This window comes from Sus scrofa, chromosome 6 (assembly GCF_054392235.1).
Source record: "Sus scrofa isolate SSC_HxYL_T2T_F1_AM1 chromosome 6, Sscrofa_HxYL_maternal_Yorkshire_Landrace_v2.0, whole genome shotgun sequence".
Classification (NCBI taxonomy): Eukaryota; Metazoa; Chordata; class Mammalia; order Artiodactyla; family Suidae; genus Sus; species Sus scrofa.
The window spans coordinates 39,597,464-39,625,332 of NC_139388.1; the positions used below are offsets into that span (position 1 = coordinate 39,597,464).

Here is a 27,869-nt window from a genome sequence, read left to right on the forward strand (position 1 = left end):
AAGACAAAAAAAAAAAAAAAAAAAAAAAAAAAAAGCTACAGTAATCAAGACCGTGTGGTACTGGTACAAAAACAGACATACAGATCAATGGAACAGAATAGAAAGTCCAAAAATAAACCCAGACACCTATAGTCAATTAATCTTGACCAAGGAGGTAAGCATATAAAATGGGAAAAAGACATTCTCTTCAGAAAGTGGTGCTGGGAAAACTGGACAGCTACATGTCAATCGATGAAACTAGAAAACACCCTCGCACCATGCACAAAAATAAACTCATGCCTTAAAGACTTAAATGTAAGATAAGACAACAGGAGAACACAGGCAAAACATTCTCTGACATCAACTCTACAAATGTTTTCTTAGGTCAGTTGCCCAAAGCAATAGAAATAAAAACAAAAATAAAACGATGTGACCTAATCAAACTTACAAGGTTTTGCACAGCAAAGGTGGGGCGGGAGGAGGGAAACAATGAAAAGACAACCTACAGAATGGGTGAAAATAGTTGCAAATGATGCACCTGACATGGGCTTCATCTTTAAAATATTCAAACAACTCAACAATAACAAAACAAACAACCCAATTAAAAAATGTGCAGAAGACCTAAATAGACATTTCTCCAAAGAATATATATGGATGGCCAATAGGCTCGTGAAAAAATGTTAAACATCAGTAATCATTAGAGAAATAAATACAAATCAAAACTACAATAAGGTATCACCTCACACCAGTCAGAATGGCTATCATAATAAGTCTACAAATGGCAAATGCCATAGAGGGTGTGGAAGAAAGGGAACCCTGCTTCACTGTTGGTGGGAATGTGAATTGGTACAATCACTATGGAAAACAGTATGGAGTTTCCTCAGAAAAGTAAATATAGAACTACCATATGATCCAGCAATCCCACTCCTGGGTATATATCTGCACAAAACTTTCATTCAAAAAGATACATACAGGTACATAACGGCACTATTCACAATAGCCAAGACATGGAAACAACTTAAATGTCCATTGACAGATGAATGGATTAAGAAGATGTGGTATATACACAATGGAGTACTACTCAGCCATAAAAAAGAACAAAATAATGCCATTTATAGAAACATAGATGGATCTAGAGATTCTCATACTAAGTGAAGTAGGTCAGAAAAAGACAAATATCATATATTATTTATATGTGGAATCTAAAATGTGACACAAATGAACCTATCTACAGAACAGAAGCAGACTTCATAAATGGAAAACAAACCCGTGATTGCTAAGGGGGAGGGGGAGGGATTGTGATGGACTGGAAGTTTGGGGTTAGTAGATGCAAACTATTACATTCAGAATGGATAAACAATGAGGTCCTACTCTAGAGCACAGGGAACTATATCCAATCTCTTGTGATAGAACATGATGGAAGATGAGAAAAAGAATGTGTGTGTGTGTGTGTGTGTGTGTGTGTGTGTATATATATACATATGAATATATATATGAATTACTGGGTCATTTTGCTGTAAAGCAAAAAGTGACACAACATTGTAAATCAACTATAATAAAAAAGATTTTAAAAATTGGCAAAGGGTTTGAATAGATATTTTTCCAAAGGGCTAGCAAGCACATGAAAAAGTGCTCAGTTAAGCATTAGGGGAATACAAGTCAAAACCACAGTGAGATACCACCTCATACCCATTAGTATGGCTATTGACAACAAAACAGAAAATAAGTGTTGCTTAGGATGTGGAGAAATTGTAACCCTTTTGCACTGTTGGTAGAATGTACTATGATGTAGCTGCTATGGAAAACAATATGGTGGTTTCTCAAAAATTCATAAATAGAATTACCATATGATGCAGCAGTGTCACTTCTGGGTAAATGCCCAAAAAAATAGAAAGCTGGGTCTCCAAGATATATATAGATATAGATATATAGATATCCCTATGTTTAATCCAGCATTATTCACAGCAGCCAAGGGATGAAAGCAACCTAAATGTTCATCGGTAGATGAATTGATAAAGTGTGTTATATCCACACAATGGAAAAATCATTCAGCCTTAAAAAGGAAAGAAATTCTGACATGTGTCATAATATACATGAACCTCAAGGATATTATGCTAAATGAGAAGAGCAAATTACAAAAAAATACTGTATGATTCCACTTAGATGAAGTACTTAGTCAAATTCAGAGATGGAATTAGAATGGTGGTTGCCAGGAGCTGGGGGAGGGAGGAATGGGAGCTGTTTAATAGGTTTCATGCATAGAGTCAGTTCTGCAAGATGAAGAGTTCCGGAGATAACATAACAAGATGAATGCACTTTACTGAACTGTACACTTAAAAATTAAGATGGGGAGTTCCCTTCGTGGCTCAGTGGAAACAAATCTGACTAGCATCCATGAGAATGCAGGTTTGATCCTTGGCCTCGCTCAGTGGGTTAAGGATTAGGCGTTGCCGTGAGCTGTGGTGTAGGTTGCAGATGCAGCTTGGATCTGCTGTGGCTGTGGCTGTGGTGTAGGCCAGCGGCTGCAGCTCTGATTCCACTCCTAGCCTGGGAACTTTCATATGTGGCCCTAAAAAGACAAAAAAAAAAAAAAAAAAAAAAAAAAAATTAAAATGGACGTTCCTGTGTGGCACAGTGGGTTAAGGATCCAGTGTTGCTGCATCTGTGGCGCAGGTTGCATTTCCACATTCCATGGGTGTGGCCAATAAAAAGAAAAAATTTAAGATGGTAAAAATTTAATACGTATTTTACCACTATTAAAAAAAGTGAATATGCTTTAACTTTACCTGGTGATGACCCAATGCTAGAATCTAAATCTTGGCACCAAAATTATATACCTTCTTAAAATATAAGAGGAAAAGAATCACTTATCTAGATCAAAATAATAAAAGAAACACTATTTAGTGACTGCCTTCTATGTGTCACATACTTTAGAGCATTACCTTTAATTCTCACAAGGTAGATATTTCCATTTTATGAGCAAGGAAACTGAAGCTCATTATGGTTGTGAAATTTCCTTAGGGCATAAGTGGCAGACTCTGAATTTAAATGCAAGTACGTGTGGTTCCAAAGCTCACGAAGCTCACGGTCCTTCCTCTCTACCTCAGGACTGCGGGGCATTATGCCTGTGCTGAGATCATTTGATTATTGCACCTTTCTAGCCTTAGCTTGCTGAATTGTAGACTAAAATGGGGGCAGAAAAAGAGAAATCACTCTTTCAGTCACTCCCATTCTATGCAGCAGGTATTATGCCTTATTTGTAGCAGACAGAAAGCAACCACTATCATTACTGATAACATTCTGAATAGGTTTTAAAAATTTAAATGCAATCACTCTATTGTACTCCTCATGGAACTATTAGGTAATTTTTTTTCACCACACTCATGGCACATGGAAGTTCCTGGGCCAGGGTTCAAATCTGAGCCATAGCTACAACCTGTGCCACAGCTGTGGCAATACCAGATCCTTAACACACTGTGCCACAGAAAAACTCCAGGTTGTGAATTCTTTTATTATTATTTTTGCTTTTTTAAGGTCACATCCAAGACCTATGGAAGTTCCCAGGCTAGGGGTCCAATCGGAGCTACAGCTGCTGGCCTACACCACAGCCACAGCAACATGAAATCTGAGCCACATCTCTGACCTACACCACAGCTCATGGCAACACCGGATCCTTAACCCACAGAATCTGATTTGATTCTGCTGCGCCACGACGGAAACTCGTCTCTCTTTTTTAAGGTATAATTGATTTACAATATTTTATTAGTTTGGGTGTACAATACAGAGATTCCAGATTTCTGTACTTTACGATCACCTGTATAGTTACCATCTGTCATCATGCAGTCATTACAATATTATTGACCATATTCCCTATGTTGTTACATCCCTATGAGTGATTCATTTTGTAACTGCTAGTTTGTACGCCTTAATCTTCCTCACCTTTTTCACTCATCCCTTCTGGTAACCACCAATTTGTTCTCTATATCTATGCATCTGTTTCTGTTTTACGTCTATTCATTTGTTTTTTAGATTCCCTATGTGAGATCATACGTATTTCCCTGTCTCACTTACTTCACTTAGAATAACATCCTCTAGGTTCATCCATGTTGTCTGTTTGTTCTGTTTCTTAATTTTTTAATATAATGCTAATATATAATTCACTACGTGAGACCTCTTTATGTGTTTCTCTCTACATTTCAATACTTACTAAATACTTATGTCCGGAACTGTGCTAAATGTCTTACATCAATTAGCTCGGATACGCCTCCAAATTATTCTATGAGGTAGACGCCAATTTAATTCCTACTTATAGATGAGGCACAAAGAAGCTAATTAATTTGCTCAAGTTTTCACAGGTAGTAAATGGCTGGGCAGGGTTTTAAATCCAGAAAGTCTGAATTAAGAGTTTGTGCTCTAGTGAGCAGTGTGGTTTAGTGTTCAGCGAACTGGGTTTTCCTGCGATGGTTTTTTGGCATAGCAAGGATTCTCCCAAAATCATAACAAGAGCACTCTGAATGCATATAAAAATAACATTTATTAACTTAGGTTGTACCATATATTGATTTAGTCAAACCAAGAGATTTACACAAAAACTTAAGTAAAATCTTTAAGACTCCACTCAGACTGAATTTCACATTCTGGATAGGACAGCAAACTATCTTTGGCTTAAAACAAAGCAAAAAAGCAAAATGGCTCCCATTACATTTTGTAGGAGAGCACAGACCTGTGCGGAGCCAAGGCTAACCTAACCAGGCACTGCAGCTGAGCTAATGAATTTGTTGCTCATTTCAGAACCAGCCTGCTCAGCCCTAATGCTGGCTTCTTTGCTATTAAGGCAAGAGTCTTAGGATCCTTGTTCTAAAAGTTCAAAGAAAATTCCAAAGCCCTCCACATGTTCCTTGAGGTGGCAGATGCATTCGGTTTGCCGTACAAGGTAGCCTGGAAGCTGAAATTACTCTGTTGTAGCCTTTTGTGCTTTGGCAGCATTTTCCAAGATTTTCCTTTTCCATTCTTCATAATCCTGTGTCACATCTTCGTCTTTTTGTGATTTATGTGGGATCTCTACTATATTCTCTGTTTCTATGGGAGAAAAAAATTTTAATGTTTCAAAATCCTTATGTTTACTAATAAGCAAGAAAAAAGTAAGCTTGTTGGAGTTCCCACTGTAGTGCAGTGGGTTAAGAATCTGACTAGCTGCTTGGGTCACTGAAGAGGCACAGGCTCAATCCTGGCCTGATGCAGAGCAGTTAAAGGATCCAGCATTGTTGCAGCTGTGGCTTGGATTCAATTCCTGACCCGGGAACATCCATAGCCACAGGTGTCGCCATTAAGAAAAAACCTAAGCTTGTTTATTTAATTAATTAATTTTTTGATTTTTAGGGCCGCCTGCAGCACATGAAAGTTCCCAGGCCAGGAGTCGAATCAGAGCTATAGCTGCTGGCCTATGCCACAGCCACAGCCATAGCCACAGCCATGCGGGATCCGAGCCACATCTGCAACCTACACCACAGCTGATGGCAATGCTGGATCCTTAACCCACTGAGTAGGGCCAGGGATCAAACCCAGATCCTCACGGATACTAGTCGGATTTGTTTCTGCTGAGCCACTATGGGAACTCCCTAAGCTGGTTTACTTTAAAATGTCTATTTTAATTAAGGGACTAGGGAATAAGACACCAAAATGAAAAGTGGAAACAGAAGCTAACACATTGGTTTTTCACTCTCGCTTACACTCCAAGCATCCAAGACATTGTGATGATAGCAAACATTTACCAAGCACTGAACGAAGTACTTCAACTCTCACAACTGAGAAATAGGTGTTACTCACTTGTAGAGATTAAGAAAATAAAGTTTATAGAAATCGTCACTTTCCTAAAGTCAAGTGGCCAGTAGGTGGTAAAGCAGGACCGAAGCAGTTTGGCCTCTGATGTATTCTTTTTTTTTGGCCTTGCTCCCTGCATACAGAAATTCCTAGGTCAGGATTCAAACCTGAGCCACAGCAGTGACCCCAGCTGTTGCAGTGACAACACTGGATCCTTAATTTGTGGCACCACAACCCTGCCTCTGATGTATTCTTTTTTTTGTTTGTTTGTCTTTTTAGAGCCACACCTGCAGCATATGGAAGTTCCCAGGCTATGGTTCTAATCAGAGCTGCAGCTGCCAACCTAGGCCACAGCCACATTCTGAGCTGCGTCTGCAAACTTACACCACAGCTCACGGCAATGCCAGATCCTTAATCCACTGAGTGAGGCCAGAAATTGAACCAGAGTCCTCATGGATGCTAGTCAGATTCCTTTCCACTGCACCCAAGGGGAACTCCTTAGATGTATTCTTAACTACACAATACTTCTATAAACTTCTACTTGAAGACTGGAAAACTGGTCTTATCAAATGATTAACTGTCAGGATTTAGTTAAAATCTGACTCTTTGACAAGGCAAGCTATTAAAGCAGCACAGGGTGGTTCACTGCATTAAACTCACTGTACATTAATCCCATTGTACTAATTTCAATGTTCATCTGGTATTAGCATGCTCACCCTTTGCTGGAGGTTCAACCACTGTCTTCTTTTTCTTCCGTGGGGGAGTGGCTGAATCTTCAGGCTCTCCTTTAGGGAAAAAAGTATCATCAGCGTTCATTTTTTTCCTATTTTCAATTTTAGTTTGGAGGCATATTTTGGGTCACGAATAGAAATTAGATATTTTGACTGACCAAATACTAGAATAAGGAGAAGGCAAATGATCTTGTTCTTCTCTTTTCTTCAGCTTTTCTTATCAGACTTAAGAATCATTTCTATTCTAGTACACGGAGGCTGGCATTTAACATTGGAGCATATTAACAGAGAATCTATTTTCTAGCATGAATTCACAGAATCACAGGGCTTTTCTTAAAATTTATTAAGCTACTTTATTTGAAAAATAGAAAAAACAATTTTCTCACTAAAAATTTATCTTGTCTACATTATTTTTTTTCTGCTTTTTAGGGCTGTACCTGTGGCATATGGAAGTTCCCAGGCTAGGGGTTGAATCCGAACTGCAGCTGCTGGCCTATGCCATAGCTACAGCCACATGGGATCCGAGCCGTGTCTGCAACCTACACCACTGGTCATAGCAACGCTGGATCCTTCCCCACTGAACGAGGCCAGGGATTGAACCCGCATCATCATGGATCCTAGTTGGGTTCATTAACCACTGAGCCATGAAGGGAACTTCTATCTCATCTAGGTTAAATTTAGAATTCAGAAAGCAGCTAGTGTGGAGTTCCTACTGTGGCACAGTCAGTTAAGAACTTCCATATGCCATGAGTACGGCCATTAAAAAAAAGAAAGAATGTAGCTATTTATAGGTTTGAAAATATTTGACTTTTACCAGCAGGTTTACATTTTCGGATGACATGATCCGAACCATGGGATAAATACTCACTGTCGATCTGCTGCCCAATCTTCTCTAATTGTTTACAGAGTCGATCAAATATGGCTTTTTTTACACCAGATGTGGCTGTCATTTTATTTTTGTCCACCTTCAGCTTTAGAATCCTATGAAAGAATTTAATAAATTAATCTTCTTAAGATCAGTACAGTTATCTTCTTTGTGCAACCAGCTATCAACTTGTTTCCTTTCAACTCATGCTTTATGAAGAGCCCACAACTGTCTAGTTTTCCTTTACTTTAAACATATATATCATTAGCTACAACCATGCAAATTTGCCTTTTAAAGTTATTTATTTAGGTATTTATTGGACTGTGAGTAAAATGCACATGAGATCTGTTATGAAAAAAACAGGCTACACTGAAGTTCCCGTCGTGGTGCAGTGGTTAATGAATCCGACTAGGAACCATGAGGTTGCGGGTTCGATCCCTGGCCTTGCTCAGTGGGTTAAGGATCCGGCATTGCCATGAGCTGTGGTGTGGGTCGCAGACGCCGCTTGGATCCCGTGTTGCTGTGGCTCTGGCGTAGGCCGGTGGCTACAGCTCTGATTGGACCCCTAGCCTGGGAACCTCCATATGCGTGGGAGCGGCCCAAGAAAAGGCAAAAAGACAAAAAACAAACAAACAACAAAAAACCACCCAAACAAACAGGCTACATAAAAGACATTTGCTATAGTGCTTCATGCCTTATAGAGCTCTTTCTAGTAAATCTCAGATGTTACTAATTGCTGAATGACAATTATAGCATTTTTAAGTGTTCAACTTGCTTTTACCCATGATATTTACATTTATACTACATGAATATAAACCATCCTCTCCTCCAAAAAAAAAAAAAAAAAAAAAATCCCTAACAAAACTCTACGAGAACCACTCATGAAAAATTCAAAACAAACTTCTTATTCACAATAACAGCCCCATTCAAATCTTTTTTTTTTTTTGCTTAGTGAAACTTGGTTTCAAAAGTGAAGTTATTTGTCAATACTGTTTTTGTTGTTTTCTTTTTATTTTGTCTGCACCTGTGGCATACAGAAGTTCCTGGGGCCAGGGATTGAACCCATGCCACAGTAGTAACCAGAGCCAAAGCAGTGACAACATGGGATCCTTAACCCGCTAAGCCACCGAGAAACTTCAATACTGTTTTCTACAATAACAGCCACACTCCCTCCACACACCTTTGTTGAATTAAAGGGACATTTTCTATGGAGGCTAATTAATCCCTAATAGTAGCTAATAGAGCCAAACATACCAAAATGAGTGGTTAGGTAGTAAGAAACCTATTCTTTAAGGGCCAGCTACACTTTGTTTTCTCAAGTGTTTTCTGGCAAGATAAAACAAGACAATTTCAGGAGTTCCCGTCGTGGCGCAGTGGTTAACGAATCCGACTAGGAACCATGAGGTTGTGGGTTCGGTCCCTGCCCTTGCTCAGTGGGTTAACGATCCGGCGTTGCCGTGAGCTGTGGTGTAGGTTGCAGACGTGGCTCGGATCCCGCGTTGCTGTGGCTCTGGAGTAGGCCGGTGGCTACAGCTCTGATTCAACCCCTAGCCTGGGAACCTCCATATGCCGTGGGAGCGGCCCAAGAAATAGCAACAACAACAACAACAAAAAGACAAAAGACAAAAAAAAAAAACAAGACAATTTCAGACAAAAATAACAATTACTACTATTTCCAGGGTAACATTTCAGTAAACACATAGATAAACCCCAAAGATTCAAAGTAAGAATTTATCTAAAGGCTTTATAAGTTACTTAAAAAAAAGTAGCAATCAGTACTTTAAAAAATATATATAACTGGAAAATTGCAAACCACTGTTTTAATGACAAATTTCACTGCTTATAAAAGGCAGACCCTGAAATCAGAATATCCATATATATGTGATATATACATATACACATGAACACACACACACAGCTGTTTATATAACGTATATATACAGCTCACACTTGGCATGTGGACTTCAGGCAACACTAGTTCCAAGTTACTGGCTCTACTGTAGGAGGAAGAATAGTCGCTTGGCCACTACTCCTAATGTTATTTAGGAATATATGCTCTGAGTTGAAATCAACAAAATTAGAGGTATTCTTTGGAAATGAGAAATTTATTTATAAATATGGACTTCTCTGAATGTTAAAAGGAAAACTTACTTGCATGCTGAAAGTAATGCAGCAGTGGTGAAAAGCGGTCTGGATAAGTCGAGATCCACGTGCTGTGTCTGTGGAAGACTGGACTCATAGCTAAGAGAAAGCAGTATGTGCTGAGTTATTAGAAAATATTTCAAAGGGACTGAAAATGCAAACAAGAACTTATAAACTATTTAAATGTATAAGAGATGCATTCTGTCACTTTAGCATATTAGCTATTTCTTAAGACTGACAATTAACATTCTGCTTTATGTATCAGTATTGATTTTCAATTATATGCCTCATACCTTTGCAGTATCTTTGAAGCCATGTTCACTGCTTCCGTACAGCTAAACTGTACAGCTAGGTCTCTTATTCCAATATTTGAGTTCAGGCCAAGTAAATACTCAAAAGATTTAAGACAGTTCTGATACATCTTCTTGTTCAAACCAGAAAGTTTAATTAAATAAGCCTTAGAAAGGGGAAAAACAGGAATCATAAAAATCATAAGTGCTCTATATTAGTACCTTCAAACACTCCTTTAATAAGTAAACTTTTATTTATTTATTTATTTTTGGTCTTTTTGCCTTTTCTATGGCCGCTCCCACAGCATATGGAGGTTCCCAGGCTAGGGGTCAATTGGAGCTGTAGCTGCATCCAAGCCGCATCTGTGACCCACACCACAGCTCACGGCAACACCGGATCCTTAACCCACTGAGCAAGGGCAGGGATGGAACCCGCAACCTCATGGTTCCTAGTCAGATTCTTTAACCACTGGGCCACGATGGGAACTCCATAAGTAAACTTTTTAAAATTAATTATTTCTGTGGCAAGTCGCTCTACCTAAAGGTTTAGCTTCATGTAGTCAAAAACTAGTAATCATGTCAGGCAAGTTAAGTACTGCTTGCTCACAAGAAACTCACACTATAAAAAGCAGTCATGCATGTGCACAGATAATTTAAACTATAATCCAGTGTAGCCAAGCTGTGAATAAAAAAATAGGAGGTGCATATATGGTCACTTGTTTCAGCAATGGTGCCAATTCACTTGGAAAATGAAGGAGGGAAGTTGCCAGAGTGGGTGGTTGGGTGTGTGGAACAAGGAAAGGGAGAGGAGAGGGACCCTGAGAGAGAAACGGGAGGATCCACAATTGAGGGACACCAGCTATGCCTGGGCAGACAAAGCTTAATGAAGGATGTAACAGGGTCATTTTAAGACAAACAGGAGCTTGCAAGGAAAGAATTCCAGGTTGAAAAAATGGGGGGATTGCATTTACAAAGTCATAACTCATTAAAGTGCATGGTCTGTTAATGAATAGTGTGGCTTCAGGATAGGGTTTAAGAGGGGTGGGAGAACTGGATTGTGATGGGGAGCCAACCCTTTGAGAGCCAATGGTGTTTGGTATTTTTTTTTTTTTTTTTTGCCATGCTTGTGTCATATGCAAGTTCTTGGTCCGGAACTGAACCTGTGGCACAGTAGTTACCTCAGCTGCTGCAGGGACAACGCCAGGTCCTTAACCTGGTGCACCACAAGAGAACTCCAAGCCAATGGTGTTTTGAATGGCACCATTTAATCAGTGTACCATTATATAACAGGTACTGTGTTACAGGTGTTACATATAGTACTGTAAGGATGTGTTTCATCCTTACAGTAATCCAGTGAAATGGATATTCTTACCCCCAATTTATGAATGAGGAAACTGGAGACTCAGAGCAGGTAACTGGTGGTGTTGAGTTTTGGTCTCAACCTCTAAGCCTTGCTGACTCCACAGCTTGTGCTCTCACTCACTGTGACATTCAAAAATAATACATGGGTTTTAAAGTATGTGCTTTAGGAGGATGATGCCAGTGGCAGTGTAGAAGATGGCTTTGCGTAAAGAGGTGCTCGGGGAAACTAGATAGTAAAGAGTAAAGAGCACATGACAAAAACTAGTTTTTCCCAAACTTGACAAAATGATTCTAAAGTTCATCTAGAATAACATATGTGACTAGCCAAGAAAATTCTAAAACACAAGTTTTGATGGGATCTAGTCAAACCAAAAATTACAAAGTATGGTTAAACTTCAGTGTTGCACTAGAGCATTCAGACATGCAGTGGGACCTACTTACCCTGTCCAAGGGGCACTTCATGCAGGAAGCTGCAAGGTCCAGGCACATGACTGCATTGCTGGTTTCTGTGGTATGTGCAGACAGGCCAATACACTTCACGTGGGACAGTCGCAAGTACTCCTCTGCTTTCCTGAGCAACATTTTTTTTATTTTTTAGGGCCGCACCTGTGGCCTATGGAAGAACTTCTGAAGTTCTTTTGGCTAGGGGCCAAACCCAAATTGCAGCTGCTGGCCCACACCACAGCCACAGCAGCATGGGATCCAAATCTGTGACCTACACCACTGCAACGCTGCATCCTTAACCCACTGAGTGAGGCCAGGGATTGAACCTGCGTCCTTATGGGTACTAGTTGGATTCGTAACCCGCTGAGCCACAACAGAACTGCCTCCTGAGCAACATATTCACTAAAATTCTTATCTAGAAGTTTGGCCCTGCACTTTGGTAAACAATGAATTCAGCCTGGTGACTTCGCTGTGAGCCTAAGTCCTGTGCGAGTTTATTTGGGGCTGGGAAAGAAAGTCCTATCCTTTAGGGGAGGACAGGATTCTATAAGACAGAACAAGCTCTCTGACTACAGACACGACTGTGCTGAAGTTCTTTCAGGTAAAAGTTCTTGAAATCCTCCAAAAAACAACACTTCTCTCAGCCTTCCGTTTCTGGAAAAAGCATGAATTGTTACAGAGACAGGCAGGTGAGGCCAGGGTTCTGCCTTCCTCCGAATCAGTAGTTCTCAAACTTTAGTGTACAAGTCAGCCACCCTGGGGCTTATGAAAACACACTGCTGGATCCCAGACCCAGAGTTTCTGATCAGTAGGCCTGGGGAGGGGGGGGTTGGGGAGAGGCAAGCGTCAAGAAGATACTGATGCTGCTGGTCCAAGGACCACACTTTGAGAACCACTGTGCTAAATGATTACGAGTCCAGGAGGTCATACTTTTAATCTTTTAATAAGTCCTCCTTCCCTTTCCTCACCTAACTGACAGCCCAGGAACTAGGCCTAGTCGGGCCCTTCAGTTTAGCTACCATACTTTATTTCCAACTCCGGATCACGCTAAAATCCTTCCCACCCGAGGACTTTAGCACAGGTTGCTGCCTCTGTCGGCCTCTCCCCACATCTTCCCGGGGCCGGCACCTTCTATCATTCGGGTCTGGGTCTCAGCGCAAATGACATCCCTCCGTGGCTTTCCCGCAAGTTTTCCGCCCCACCGCCAGCTTCGTTTTCGGCGTTGTCGTTGCCAATAAAGACACAGCCCTCCATGGGTTCTGTATCCAGTCTACCTGCCTCAACGCCGTCAACAGACCCTCCGTAAGTTTGCGTAACGACCCAAGTTCTCCGCTTCTCTCCTTTTCCCCACTGTGCAGCCCCCAGATCCAGGACGTCTACACTCGCGCCCTTCCGGCCACCTCCACTGCCGGGAGGCTTTTCTTGAAGTAGGGCCTAAATCCCGCCTTCGCGCGAGAAAGGCCGGGGCCTGGTCCGAGGAGAGCGCAGGGCCTCTAGGGCGTGCGCGGCTGGACTCACCTCAGCACCTCCGGCTCGGCAATGCCCAGGCGCGGGGCTAAGCGCCGGATAAGACCAGAGTCCATGGCGCCAACAAGAACCACTCCCGCAAACAGCTGCGACACTACGAAACCCGCGCGCAGACACCGCGCCCGCCTGTGGGGGCCGGGCCCTAGCGCCCCGCTGCATCTGGATTGGTCCAGAAGAACAGTTAAGGCCGCCTCGCACGCCAATCCTGGTATTTCTTCTGCGCATGCGCGCTGCGAGTGCACGCTCCAAGGCAGAAAGTGAATGAGGTCGGGCGGCTCCCACTTCTTCCATTCCTCCCTTCTTGACAGACTCAAACCCTGCCTTTCACTCTTGCTGTCTCCTTCCCGCAGGAGAGATTCCCCGCTACTCTGCACTGCCCCGCCCGCCACACACTGTGGAGAGACTGGCTGGAACCTAAGTCCATCAGTCTAGCGTAAAGTGACAAGGGCCAATAAATACGCGAAACTCGAGGTTCCTAGAAGCCGGCCAATAGAGGAGCCGCCTGTAGGGTTCGAAGGCGGAGCTGGAGGGGGCGGGGCTTGGAGGGGCCGCAGAGTCACCTGACCGCGGGAGGCTCCGCGCGGGGTGGGTGCTGCTTGCTGCAGGCTCAGGGGAGTCGCCATGGTGAGTGCTGAGGGGCAGCGGGCCCGGGGCCAACCCTTTTCCCAGCCCCTGCTCGCTCCCACCACCCTGGAGCCCTGCGAGCTCAGTCGGGGCCCCGCGGCCTGATCGGGGCTAATACCAGCCTGGCTTGGCCTGTGGGATAGGGGACAGCCCGGGGAAGGCCGCAGACGGGTTGATCCGGGCCCGGGTGGGTGGGTGCGGCGCCTGGCCGCTGCCGTTGCTCTTTGAGGGGCTGTCTCAGCTCCTTGCCTGTGGGGGTCCCGGAAGGCCACCGCCCCGCCTTGAGGGGATCCCGAATACCGGGTCTGGAAGTCTGGGTGGAACGGGGGCGTGCGGAGGGCCTGAGGCTCAAAGGTGGGGTTGGGACCCGCCCAAAGGCTGCTTCCTTGCTGGCGTTTCCACCTTTGTGCCTGGTAGTGCTTTCTTGTCCCTTTCGTGTGCAAGGAATACCTTCCGGAGGGGCCATGATGGTGCCCTGGCCTTTCTCGGCCTCATAGCCCCCTGCAGTGTATGTTAGCGAATTCTAGGGACTCGCTTACGTGAATTTCCTGGAAGGACTCATGCTATCTGATATGCTTTCATTCTGAGAGACGGAAAGGAGACTGTTGTTTCCTTTAACATTTGTTCATTGGGCGCTCTGGCTCTCTTTCTGAGTTCCCCATTGATGAAATCCAAGTATTTTACTTACTGGAAGTGGGCATTCTCCTTAGCGCCTCTCCGTGATGGCATCAAGTCTGGCTTTTGGCCCGTGAGCTTGAACTTCCTCAAAATGTGAATCTTTGTGTCTAGTTTCCACAAAGGCAAGTTGTCACTTGCATTTTATTAACGCTTGACATAGTCTGCACCATGTAAGTAATGTTTTTGGATGTTGGTGTACAGTATGTCAGGTTTAATTATCTCACTATTCACTTTATATAGTCAGGCTTCTGGAAACCTGTAAGCCTGGAGACAGGCTTCACTTTAAATGTGTCAATTCCAAAAAGCAGTATTAAATGTTTGACATATATTACTTTCATATAATTTGATGTCATACAAAGTGATTTTGCTTATTTCTCAGAATTTTTAGTTGGGAATTGATATAGGAATGCTGCAAAAATTAAATTAGGACAAATGTTTGTTTCTCAACACTCAATCTACGACATTTATAGGGTTTCATAATCAGAGTATTTAACTGATGTTCTACTATAGGTCTTGGTTATGTGTTGGATGAACCAATTTGAAGCAATGAGCCAGACACAGAGTTCTGTCCTCATGAATTTTATGGGCAACAAAAACTTGAGGAGCAGACTCGTCATAGCCACTGTCTTTGTGACTTGGGCAAGTCACTCGATCTTCTTTGAGTCTCACTTTTATATCTGAAAACAAATGTTGGCCTCTTGGGCCTTTCCCAATCCTAAAATTTTAGGATCCAGTTCAATTCCTCATTCATCTTATATGCTTTCCAGGCTGGGCACTGGAAACTAACCCTTGCTTTCAAAGAACTTAAGAGTCTAGCAGGGAAGACATGCTTGTGGAATTTAATGTAATACAGTCATTACTAGCCCTGTCATCTTAGTGTTGTGAGGGCAAGGAGGAAGAGAGTTCTACCTGGGGAGCTCATCTTCTGAGACCCTGAAGAAGGTGAGCAGAAATTCTCCAGGTGGAGAAGAAAGTGTATTGCCAGTAGGGCAAGCTGGAGAAGTGAATGCTCATGGTGTATTCCTGGGGAAACTTACTGGTAAATGGAATTGGAGACACTTGAGTATTAAAATTATGTTTGGATGTTCTCATCCCTTCATCATCCTTAGTTCTCCCTAGCAGTAGTTCAATTGCTATTTTGGTGCCTTATTTTAAAAATAATACTTTCATTAACATAATGAAATTCTGTACTTTAGTGAGACTATTTTCATTTTACAGTTGATTTGCATTGCGTTGTTAGATTACATCTACAGCATATAGCGGAGGGATTGATGAACAAAAAAGTTTCTAGGATGGGTGGGGATAATTGCTGGTATCTAAGGGGAATATAATAATAATGGTAACACTTATGGGAAGTTCTTATTACCAAGTGCTAAGCACTTCTGGGGCTTTGTTTGTGTCATTTCATTTATTACTCATAACAGTGATAGAAGTGCTCATATTATTCCTATATGATACAAGAGGAAAGGAAAGCACATTGAATGGAGAATCGTTTTTGACCTTTGTTTTCTTGCACCTTTTAACTTTGTAAACTTGGAAGGGCTGTTTGGCTTGGGTCTCAAGCTCAGATGGGCCTTGACTCTGTAGTATTTCCATTTTTCTGTGATGTATGTTGCTGCTACATACAGAGTCATTTTGTAAATGGAGAACCACATTGGGTACCTGGCATGTGTGGTTTTGGGGGGTATTTTTGGCCACATCCTCAGCATGTGGAAGTAGGTTCCTGGGCCAGGGATCAAACCTACACCAGCAGCAACCCAAACTGCTGCCGTGACAATGCCAGATCCTTAACCTGCTGAGCTACAAGGAAACTCCTGGCTCATGTTAGTGAGAGTATGTTCATGTTATGACTAACACTGTTCTGTGTGACACTTCCCAGGATGTGTCTAGATGCTCCCTTAGAATAGCCATTTGTCCAATAACTACATTGTCTTAAAAAGTAATAAGTAAAAATACATTTATTTATCATAGCGTTATCTCTTCATTTGAAGCCTACTAATAAATCTATAATTTTCTACTTTTTATATATGTTTCTATTAATTTTAAACCCAGTTGATACAAAGTTGAAAATTTTTGCTAGTGTTTGTTTATAGAAGATTGACTCTAGTCAATTCTATATAAACATTTTTGAATTGTTTGCAGTCTCTTTATAACCACAGTTTTATTTGCTATATAATAAACAACAGATAAATGGAGAAACCCAATGGTGTATCCACACAATGGAATATTATTTATCCTTAAAAAGGAAGGAAATTTTGACAGTGGCTACAACATGGATGATCCTTGAGGATATGCCAAGTAAAATAAGCCAGGCACAAAAGGACAAATGTTGTATTCCACTTAAATGAAGTCCTAGAGAAGTCAAACTCCTGGAGAAAGTAAAATGGTGGTTGCCTGGGATGGGAGTGGGGGGATGGGGAGTTACTGTTTAATGGGCCCAGAGTTTCCTTTTGGAAAGATGAAAAAGTTCTAGAGATAAATGATGATGAGGACTGTAAAACAGTGTGGATGTACCAAATGCCACTGAACTGTACACTTAAAAATGGTCAAGATGGCAAATTTTACGTTATATATGTTTTTCCAGAATAAAAATTATAAAAATGTCCTGCTCATCTCTAAGTTGTCCATCTAAGCCTAATGAAATTAGGTATTAAGTATTGTTAAGTATTACTGCTTATCTCTAAGTTGTCCACCTAAGCCTAATGAAATCCATTGATTCTGATCATTGTTAAATCTATTGCATCTAGAGGTAAAAAGGCAAAAAAAAATCAAAACTATAGCTTGGTCTCACTGAAGTTCCCAGAGGACCACCCCATGATGAATAGTGAATTTCATTAAGTCAGAATCCTTAAGTGCTCATATCCTCCTTGTCTCTGAGACCAACATTTTACACTTATAGTTTTGTTGTATAAATTAGTCTTCTCTTTAATTTGACTGTTTCTTCGAAACTTATCTATGCTTATGAAGAAGTGTGGTCACAGAGAAACTCAGTTTAATAGAGTTTGCTACAGGAAAAAATAAAGAGATGCTTAGCATTGCCTATTCAATTAATGTTTTCGCTTTCCAAAATTAGACCAGCAAGTATTCAATTTTTATAAACTCTTCTAGTTCTGAAGTGGGTTTTAATGTTTTTTTTTTTTTTAATCTTGAAATTAAGTGTTGTTTTGAGTATCTTCATAATGGAGCAGATCAGATTTAACTTTCATGTTTATAAGTCCTTGCCTTCCAGCTTTCCCAGTTTATTTTATGAGGCATTCTATCATAAGTCATTTTATTTAAGAAAGTGAAGTTCACATAACATAAAATTAACCACTTTAAAATGAACAATTCAGTGGCATTTAGTATATTCACAGTGTTGTATGACTACCATCTCTGTCTAGTGTCAGAACATTTTTATGACCCAGAAGGAAACCCTGTACCCATCAAGCAGTTAGTCATTCACTCTCCCTCCTGGTAACTTATTGCTGGTCTGCTTTTTTGGGGGAGAGGGTGGCATCTGGAAGATCCTGGACTAGGTATTGAACCTGTGCCACCGTAGCACCCAAGCCACTGCAGTGACAATGCCAGATCCTCAACCTGCTATGCCACAAGGGAACTCCTGTTTTCTATTTCTGTGGATGATTTACCTATCTTGAATACAAGCATACTGCATTTTATTGTGCTTTGCTTTGTTGTGTGTGTATGTATGTGTGTGTTTTTAAACAAATTGAAGATTTGTGGCAACCGTGCATCTGGCAGATTTGTTGGTACCATTTTTCTAACATTTGCTCACTTCATGTCTTTGTGTCACATTTTGGTAATTCTCACAATATTTCGAACTTTTTCATTATTATAGTTGGTACAGTAATCATTGATCTTTGATGTTGCTGTTTTTGGGCTATACAAACTGCCTGTGTAAGTCAGCGAACTTAATTGATCAGTACTGTGTGTGTTCTGACTGCTCCACTGCCAGCTGTTCTTGTTACTGTCCCTCTCCTTGGCTTCCCTATTTTCTGAGACACAACAATATTGAAGTTGGTTCAGCTAATAGCCCTGCAGTGGCCTCTCAGTGTTCAAGTGAGAGGAAGAGTCGCATGTTCTCACTTTAAATCAAAAGCTAGAAGTAGAGTTCTTCTTGTCATGGTGCAGCGGAAGTGAATCTGACTAGGAACCATGAAGTTTCGGGTTTGATCCCTGGCCTTGCTCAGTGGGTTAAGGATCCACTGTTGCTGTGAGCTATGGTGTAGGTTGCAGACTCGGCTTGGATCTGGGGTTGCTGTGGCTCTGGCGAAGGCCAGCAGCCAACAGTTCCGATTAGACCCCTAGCCTGGGAACCTCCATATGCCGTGGGTGTGGCCCTAAAAAGCAAAAAGACAAAAAAAAGAAAAGAAAAAGAAAAGCTATAAATGATTAAGCTTAGCAAGGAAAGCATGTGAAAGTTGAAATCAGCTAAAAGCTCAGTCTCTTTCACCAGTTAGTCAAGTTATGAATGCAAAGCAAAGTTCTTGAAGGAAAATTAAAATTGCTACTTCATTAAACATGAGTGATAAGGCAAAACAGCCTTCTGGAGAAGGTTTTAGTGGTCTGGATAAGTGGTTTAACCAGCCACAGCATTTCCTTAAACCAAAGCCTGATCCAGACCAGTGCCCTCTCTTCAATTCTCTGAAGGCTTAGAGAGGTAAGGAAGCTGCAGAAGAAAAATCAGAGCTAGCAGAGGGTGGTTCATAAGGTTTAGGGAAAGAAGCTCCTCTATAACATAAAAGTGCAAGGTGAAGCAGCAAGTGCTGATGCAGAAGCTATAATCCAAAAGGTCTAGATAAGATAATTGATGAAGGTGGCTACACTAAACAGATTTCATTATAGACAAAACAGCCTTATATTGGAAGAAGATGCTACCTAGGATTCGTAGCTAGAGGGGAGAAGTCAACGTCTGGCTTCAAAGTTCAGGCTGACTCTCTTTTTAGGGGCTAATGCAGCTGGTAACATTGTAAGTTGGAATCAACACTCATTTACTATTCCTAAAATCCTGAGGTCCTTATGAATTATGGGTCTGTGCCCGTAAATGAAAAAACAAAGCCTGGATGACAGCACATCTGTTCACAACGTGGGTTACTGAATATTTAGAGCCTGCTGTTGAGACCTACTGTTCCGAAAAAGATTCCTTTCAAAATAGTAATGCTCAGTGGCAGTGCACATTAGTTACCCAAGAGCATGAATGGAAATATACAAGCAAGATTAATATTGTTTTCATGCCTGCTAACATATCCATGGTGTAGGCTGTGGATCAAAGAGTCATTTCAGCTTTCAGGCCTTATCACTTAAGGAATACATTTCATAAGGCTATAGCTGCTATGGCAGGTAGTGATTCCTCTGATAAATCTGGGTCAAGTAAATTGAAAACCTTTTGGAAAGGACTCACCATTCTAGAAGCCATTAAGAACATTTGTGATTCATGGGAAGAGGTCAGAATATCAGCATCCACAGGAGTTTGGAAGAGGTGATTTCAGCCTTCATGGATGACCCTCCTGGGTACAAGATTTCAGTGGAGGAAGTAACTGAAGATGTGCTGGAAATAGCAAGAGAACTAGAATCAGAAGTGGAGCCTGAAGATGTGGCTGAATTCCTGTAATCTCCTTTAATGGACCTTACGGATGAGTAAACAAAGTGATTTGTTTATTTGTTTGCTTGCTTCCTTCCTTCCTTCCTTCCTTCCTTCCTTCCTTCCTTCCTTCCTTCCTTCCTTCCCTCCCTCCCTCCCTCCCTCCCTCCCTCCCTCCCTCCTTCCCTCCTTCCTTCCTTCTCTCTCTCTCTCTCTCTCTTTCTATCAGGGCTGTACCCGCTGCATATGGAGGTTCTCAGGCTAGGGGTTGAATTGGAGCTGTAGCTGCCAGCCTTCATCACAGCCACAGCAATGCAGGATCCAAACCACATCTGCAACCTACACCACAGCTCTTGGCAACACCAGATCCTTAACCCACTGAGCGAGGCCAGGGATCGAACCTGTGTCCTCATGGATGCTAGGATGCTAGTCAGATTTGTTTCTGCTGAGCCATGAAGGGAACTCCCTAAGAAAGTGGTTTCTTGAGATGGACACTACACTTTTTTGTATTTTGTCCTTTTAGGGCCGCACCAGCAGCATATGTAGGTTCCCAGGCTAGAGGTCTAATCAGAGCTACAGCTGGGAGCTACAGCTGCCGGCCTATGCCACAGCCACAGCCATAGCCACAACAAAGCCAGATCTGAGCTGTGCCTTCGACCTACACCACAGCTCATGGCAACGCCAGATCCTGAACCCACTGAGTGAGGCCAGGGATTGAACCCGAAACCTCATGGTTCCCAGTCGGATTTGTTTCCACTGTGCCACAGTGGGGGAACTTCGAGATGGAAACTCCTCCTGGTGAAGATGGCAGTGAAGATTGATGAAATGACAGCAAAGGATTTACAATATTACATAAGCCTAGTTGATAAAGCAGTGCTGGATTCAAGGGGACTGACTGCAGTTTTGAAAGCAGTTCTACTGTGGGTAAATGGTATCAAACAGTATCACATGCTACATAGAAATTGTTCATGATAGGAAGAGTCAGTCGATTCGGTAGACTTCACTGTTTTAAGAAATTTCTGCAGTTACCCTGACCTTCAGCAGCCACCACCCTGATCAGTCAGCAGCCATCAACATTGTGGCAAGACCATCTACCGGCAAAAAGATAATGACTCAGTGAAGGGTTAGGTGATAGTTAGCAGTTTTTAGCGATAAATTATTTTAATATTAAGGTATGCCCATTGTTTATTTAGACTAATGCTATTGCACACTTAATAGATTAAGGTAAACATAACTTTTGTATGCATTGAGAAACCAAAAAGTTTGTGTAACTCACTTTATTGCAGTATTCACTTTATTATGGTGGTCTGGAACCAAACCTGCAGTATCTGAGATATGCCTATATTTCATATCAGTGGGATCCTACAACAGGTAGTCTTTTGTGTCTTGTTTCTTTTACTTAGTATAATGTTTTCTAGGTTATTTCACATAGCATGTGTCAATACCTCAGACCTTATGACTGGATAATATTCCATTGTTATGTATGTACCACAGTTTGTTTATTCATCCATCTGTTGATTCTTCATTTTTAAAAATTATATGCATCATCTTGGAGTTCCCATTGTGGTTCAGTGTTAACGAATCCAACTAGGAACCATGAGGTTGAGGGTTTGATCCCTGGCCTTGCTCAGTGGGTTAAGGATGTGGCGTTGCCGTGAGCTGTGGTGTAGGTCACAGATGCGGCTTGGATCCTGTGTTGCTGTGGCTCTGACGTAGGCCGGGAGCTACAGCTCTGATTCGACCCCTAGCCTGGGAACCTCCATATTCTTGGGGAGCAGCCCTAGAAAAGGCAAAAAGACAAAAAAATTAAAAAAAATTATATACATCATCTAAAACCAGCTTATTCATTCATACAGTGAACATTTCTGAAGGATCCATTATGTGTCAGGCAATGTATTGGGTCCCAGGATGTAAAAATGGCCATCAGTGATAATTAAAATGTGATACCTGCTATAGAAGTGGTATAAACACAGTGTTTATACAACCTAAGAGATGGAGTGGTTAACTCTGCTTGGCAGGTAAATCTAATTCATTTTCCAAGCAGATTTTTTTCTTTTTTCTTTTTTTTTCTTTTTCTTTTTTTGTCTCCTTGCCTTTTCTAGGGCCGATCCTGTGGCACATGGAGGTTCCCAGGCATGGGGTCGAATCAGAGCCTATACCAGAGCCACAGCAATGCGGGATCCGAGCTGCATCTGCGAGCCACACCACAGCTCACAGCAACGCCAGATTCTCAACCTTCCAAGCAAGGCCAGGGATCGAACCCACAACCCCGTGGCTCCCAGTCGGATTCGCCAACCACTGTGCCACGATGGGAACTCCCAAGCAGATTTTTTTCTGATGGCAAAGAGAAGACTAGATATATTTTGTCCAGTATGACTGAAGATCTTTGTATTTGAAATGATAAGATCGGTTCTTGAGGAGAGTACTGTTTATGGTGTTACACTATGCGTCACACTAATTTCAACTGTTTCTAAGCTGTCTGGTCCCTTGTTATATCCTTCCTAAGGGGATCTGTGTTCTCATTAACTGGTTCCTTGGTCTGTCAAAGAATATACTAAAATGCAGATAAAAAGTAGTTTAGAGAAAAGGAGTCTTTTAGAGATTTGGGTTAGACTCTGCGTCGCAACAGATTGGTTATGTTCTAGTTGGAGTTATGTTCTAGTTGGAGTGTATTAGTGGAATGCAGGCAACCATTAACTACCACTTTATGTTTCTTCGAGGCCAGTCTGCTATAGGAATGTTGAGTCCGTTTCTGAGAGAGAAGAAATTCTCTGCATATTACTTTTCAGTGACAGCCCAGCTCTCTGTTCAGTTGTCACAAATTGATACATGAATTTGAGATGTAAAACTGGAATGAACCTTGTATGAAAGCCTTGGAAGCATGAACCATGGCTGGAACTGTAGAAATAGCAGATGTGCTAGAAGAGAGTGCTAATGAGATACTAATGGGAGGGTTTAAAATTCTTACAGCCTACAACACAGCAGTCACCTCAGGATGAGCAAGAAAAGCTCTTGGATGAAGCCATACAGGCTGTGAAGGTCCAGTCATTCCAGATGAAGAGATGCCTGGTAAGAATGACAGCGTGGGGGAGACAGTTGCATCTGCGTGTTCCTAAGAACGCCCGCTGTGTTTTCTAAAGTCACATAGCATCACTGCTTCTGGAAAATCTAATCTTCACTTCCAGCTTGCGCAAGCACTGCATGGAGCAATTGCAACAGATAGCACTGTTGAAATATTTACTTACGTTTATATTTATGGTTTGGGATTGTCTGTCTTCTCTACCAGAATGTAAGCTCAATGAGGATAAGAGACCCTGCTTTCTATTTACACATCACTGTGTTATCACCATACTGATATCTGACCTGAATTACCAGCCTCACTGGTTCTGAACCTCAAACCTGAGGAGTACTTGGCATGAAATGGATGCTTAATAAACACTGATTGAACAAATGCACTTAAAGGCTTTCTATTTGAATTATTTAGCTTTTCCCCCTATCTCGAGGGCTTTTATTTGTCCTGAATAGATATATTTTTTGTAGGAACTAGCTAAAAATTAAACTTACACCTATTTATATGTTTTCATATTCTGAAAGGTTGGGTGGGAAATAATTTGTGTAGAAACTGTAGATTCTCTGGATTAAAATTTAAGAAATGAGGGCATTCTCATCATGGCTCAGAGGTTAACAAATCCGACTAAGATCCATGAGGATGCGGATTTGATCCCTGGCCTCACTCAGTGGGTTAAGGATCCAGTGTTGCCATGAGCTGTGGTGTAGGTCGCAGACGTAGCTTGGATCCCCAGTTGCTGTAGCTGTGGTGTAGGCCGGTGGCTGCAGCTCCGATTCGACCCCTAGCCTGGGAACTTAAATATGTCGCAAGTGTGGCCCTAAAAACGGCAAAAAATTAAGAAATGGATCTGAGTTCTCCATCTGGTTAAGGATTCGGTGTTGTCACTGCAGCAGCTTAGGTTTCTGCTCTATATTGGTTTAGATTTGATCCCTGGCCTGGGGTACTTCCACATGCCATAGGTGCAGCCAAAAAAAAAAAAAAGAAAGAAAAGAAAAGAAATGGAACCAAATAGGCTGGTACTTCAAGTTATAAGTTACTGTGTTGATGATAATAGTAATATCTTACCTTTGTTAACTGTCCTAGAGTTTCTAAAGCTTAGTAATATGCTCTTTTAACTGCTGGCATCTCTTATATTGCTTTTCTTCCAAACAAATTTGCAAAAACAAAAGTCATTGATTGGAGAAAGTGGGTGGGCATGGAGCTTGCTATTGCTTGCTTCTGTCTCTTTCTGTGTATGACTAGTGCTTCCTGCGTCTAAAGGAATTGTCTGCATTTACCTGTTAACTGGGAACAGGGTCTTTGTGAGGAGGAAAGCATACTTATAGGAACAGTCATTCCAGACATATCTGAAGATGATTTAACCTATGACTAAGCTATTGTTAGTTTAGTATCTTCAAAAGAATCAGTGTGCCAGCTTTCTTTTCTTTTCTTTTTTTTTTTTTTTTTTTTGTCTTTTTGTCTTTTTGCCTTTTTCCAGGGCCGTTCCCAAGGCATACGGAGGTTCCCAGGCTAGGGGTCGAATTGGAGCTGTAGCCGCCGGCCTAAGCCAGAGCCACAGCAACTCGGGATCTGAGCCTTGTCTGCGACCTACACCACAGCTCACGGCAACACCGGATCCTTAACCCACTGAGCAAGGCCAGGAACTGAACCCTCAACCTCATGGTTCCTAGTCAGATTCGTTAACCACTGCACCACAGCGGGAACTCCCAGCTTTCTTGATTTCAGGTAAAATGTGAATTAGTGGAGCTGCTAGTTTCATAGTTGCTAGAGGTTGTAGAGATTGGTGTTATGCCAGGAAGCTCATGGTCTTAGATATGTACGATTTGCTAAGCTTTGAAGCCCTGGTGAGGAATTATGTATCTTTTTCTTTTCAGTAAAGAGAAAGCAAGGTGAAACCAAACTCGATTTTTACGTGATTAAAACAATTTATACTGTTTAAATTAAAGGTGCTTTATACTTTTAAACTGTGTAACAGGTCCTTGATGAAAGAGTTTATATAACCAAGTTCAATGTTTATTTAAATTTAAGCGTTCTTACCAATTCTTTTGGTATTTCTGTAGGACAAAAACAAGCTTATGGATGCTCTGAAACATGCTTCTAATATGCTTGGTGAACTCCGGACTTCTATGTTATCACCAAAGAGCTACTATGAACTTTGTATCTTTTGAAAGTTGAAGAATGATCATTTTGAACATACTTTTTTCTTGATAAGGCCATATTTTATTTGTTCCTTATTTTTCTGAAATTCTCTTGTTCTTCATTGTCTTAATCAAATAGTATTCATTCTCCATGCAGATGTGCTAAATGAAAAAAAGAAAAATTTAGTGTCAGAAACCCTTTTTCTATGCTTAACTTCTTTAAGCAGGTTGTTATATTTCACTTTTCACACCCCTCCTGAAGGATATTGCTACAATTTTGTCATTCAGGACTCTGGAACGGAAAGGAATTCAGTGATTTGTCATTTCAAAACCTTTTCATCGTCTGTCAGGCTTCATCAGACATCTTAAAAACCCTTATTTTAAAGTAAGGAAAGCCCAACTGAAATTCTGTCTTCACTTAAACATGCTCTCTTCCAGGACTAACATTTAGGACATTTGCCCAGTAATTTAATATGAGTCCAACAAGTTGCAGAGTATTGCTTAGTTTGGCTTAGTTTTGAGTCCTTAATGATAATTAAAAGATATGGCTATTTCTGATGAACTGCACTACTTGGAAGTCTACCTGACAGATGAGTTTGCTAAAGGAAGAAAGGTGGCAGATCTCTATGAACTCGTGCAGTATGCTGGAAACATTATTCCAAGGCTGTAAGTTATTAAGAATCTGAGGGCTTTTGTTTCTGCCTTTCGTACTTTATCTTATATCCTTTAAAATCAGCAGCTTTTTTTTTTTCCTGTCTTTTCTAGGGCCACACCAGCAGCATATGGAGATTCTCAGGGGTCTAATCGGAGCTGTAGCTGCCGGCCTGTGTCACAGCCACAGCCACAGCAATGCCGGATCCGAGCTGCATCTGCGACCTACACCACAGCTCACGGCAATGCCGGATCCTTAACCCACTGAGTGAGGCCAGGGATCAAACCCACAACCTCATGGTTCCTAGTCGGATTCGTTAACCACTGTGCCACAACGGGAACTCCAAAATCAGCAGCTTTTTAAAAACAAATTTTAAGGTTATTTAATTTCTTACCAAATAGAAATTAACATTCTGTTAGTGATTTTTTTTAAGGTTTTAGAGTATAATTACTTTTACTTTTTATAGATTTTTGATGAACTTTGGAAGTAGAAAAAATGGACATATTTAAATCTCTTGACTATTAGAAAAATTAATATGATAATTATAGGAGACCAAACATGCTTAAAGGTGATAATGAGATACATTAATATAAATACACACACACACACACACACACACACACACACACACACACACACAGAGAGAAATATATATATAGAGAGAGAGAGAGAGAAAGAAATTGGGGGAGGTCAGTGAACAGTTTTATTTTATTTTTTTGCTTTTTCTTTTTTGGCTTTTTTTTTTTTTTTTTTTTGGCTTTTTAGGGCCGCACCTACCGCATATGGAGGTTACCAGGCTAGGGGTCAAATTGGAGCTACAGCTGCTGGCCTACACCACAGCCACAGCAGCATCAGATCCGAGCCGCATCTTCTACCTACACCACAGCTGGTGGCAACGCCAGATCCTTAACCCACTGAGCAAGGCCAGGGATCAGACCTGCAACCTTATGGTTCCTAGTTGGATTCATTTCTGCTGTGCCATGATGGGAACTCCCAACAGTTATATTTTAAATCAAATGATATTTTCTTCATCATGCAAGGGAAAACTTGATTCTTGTCTTGTTTATTTAACGTCTGTGTACAGTGTATTTGGATATAATCGAATTCTTTACCTGAATATATTCTATATATTTCTAATCAAATGTTTTCTCATAATTCCCCTAGTTACCTGCTAATCACAGTTGGAGTTGTATATGTCAAGTCATTTCCTCAGTCCAGGAAAGATATTTTGAAAGATTTGGTAGAAATGTGCCGTGGTGTACAGCATCCTTTGAGAGGTCTCTTTCTTCGGAATTATCTTCTTCAGTGTACCAGAAACATCTTACCTGATGAAGGAGAGCCCACAGAGTGAGTGGTTTTCTTTCTTGATTTAGTTCTAATGTGTTTTTCTCTGCTGTTGTAAAAGGTGTTAAAAGTATAGAAAAGTATAAAGTATAAAGAAGAAAGTAAATATTAATAATCCTCCTACCCAGAGTCAGATACTAGTAGCATTTTGTGTATAGATTTCCTTTGAGACATAAAATTCCTCAGTGTATGTGGTGTGATACAAAAATGTACGCTTATGAAAAATATGTCTGGATTATTTGAACCTGTGTTTTTCATTGAACATCATTGAGAGCATTTTTCCATTCCATTAGATATTCTTTGAAAATCTGATGTTTTGAATGACTTTTCGAAAATTGTATTGTGACGAACTCATGAAGTATACTTAACTTTTTCCACGAGCTAGCCAGATTTCATATTGTTTCTTGAATATCTATCAGTTTTCGTAATTTATCAGCTTCTAGTTACCTTAGAGTATAAGTGATTTTAATTATCTAGCCACATAAATATTAATTGTAAAACAGAAAAAAACCAAAAGCCAATCAGAGAGAGTCCTGTCTTGTCCGTGACCAGTGTTCCAGTATCCAAGTCCATTGTGCTTTCATCCCACAAAAATGGCAAATGGTCAGCCTGCTGTGGTCTTCAC

At 41.2% G+C, this 27,869-nt stretch overlaps 2 protein-coding genes across 7 annotated transcripts in view; one reads left to right on the top strand and one right to left on the bottom strand.

Moving 5' to 3' along the window:
- Positions 1 to 4,494: 4,494 nt before the first annotated feature.
- ORC6 (origin recognition complex subunit 6) lies at positions 4,495 to 13,525 on the bottom strand. 4 transcript variants are annotated; one of them, XM_084960351.1, is made up of 8 exons: positions 13,315 to 13,525; positions 13,031 to 13,033; positions 11,631 to 11,760; positions 9,831 to 9,994; positions 9,547 to 9,636; positions 7,399 to 7,511; positions 6,516 to 6,584; positions 4,495 to 5,058 (listed from the first exon to the last, which is right to left on the bottom strand). In XM_084960351.1, the coding sequence occupies exons 1-8, from the start codon at positions 13,449 to 13,451 to the stop codon at positions 4,931 to 4,933; spliced, it is 834 nt and encodes a 277-aa protein (XP_084816477.1). In that variant the 5' UTR covers positions 13,452 to 13,525; the 3' UTR covers positions 4,495 to 4,930. The 4 variants fall into 4 exon arrangements, 3 of the variants coding, with proteins under 3 accessions (XP_084816477.1, XP_020949906.1, XP_020949907.1); XM_021094247.2 differs by lacking the exons at positions 13,031 to 13,033; positions 13,315 to 13,525 and adding an exon at positions 13,152 to 13,307; XM_021094248.2 differs by lacking the exons at positions 13,031 to 13,033; positions 13,315 to 13,525 and adding an exon at positions 13,152 to 13,307 and having other exon boundaries at positions 11,631 to 11,802.
- Positions 13,526 to 13,722: 197 nt separating this feature from the next.
- The window catches only part of VPS35 (VPS35 retromer complex component), a 32,972-nt gene continuing 18,825 nt past the window's right edge, over positions 13,723 to 27,869 (top strand). For 2 of the 3 annotated variants that reach the window (XR_014805960.1, XM_021094246.2), the window contains exons 1-5: positions 13,723 to 13,784; positions 23,011 to 23,109; positions 25,171 to 25,267; positions 25,791 to 25,914; positions 27,065 to 27,247. Coding sequence is in view for 2 of the 3 variants with exons in the window: in XM_021094246.2 (XP_020949905.2) it covers positions 13,782 to 13,784; positions 23,011 to 23,109; positions 25,171 to 25,267; positions 25,791 to 25,914; positions 27,065 to 27,247 (506 nt within the window). In the remaining variant the exon portion in view is untranslated. Of the gene's footprint in view, positions 13,785 to 23,010; positions 23,699 to 25,170; positions 25,268 to 25,790; positions 25,915 to 26,172; positions 27,248 to 27,869 lie in introns of all 3 variants that reach the window. The other variant, XM_084960350.1, reaches the window with a different exon arrangement.

Bases quoted from the DNA above. Each gene is read 5' to 3' on its own strand.
- ORC6 (XM_084960351.1), bottom strand. From the start codon at position 13,451: ATGGAAGAAGTGGGAGCCGCCCGACCTCATTCACTTTCTGCCTTGGAG. The intron at 9,637-9,830 runs GTATGAGGCATA...GCTTTCTCTTAG, and splicing joins GCTTCAAAGATACTGCAAAG to CTATGAGTCCAGTCTTCCAC. The intron at 7,512-9,546 runs GTAAGTTTTCCT...ATTCTTTCATAG, and splicing joins GCATTACTTTCAGCATGCAA to GATTCTAAAGCTGAAGGTGG.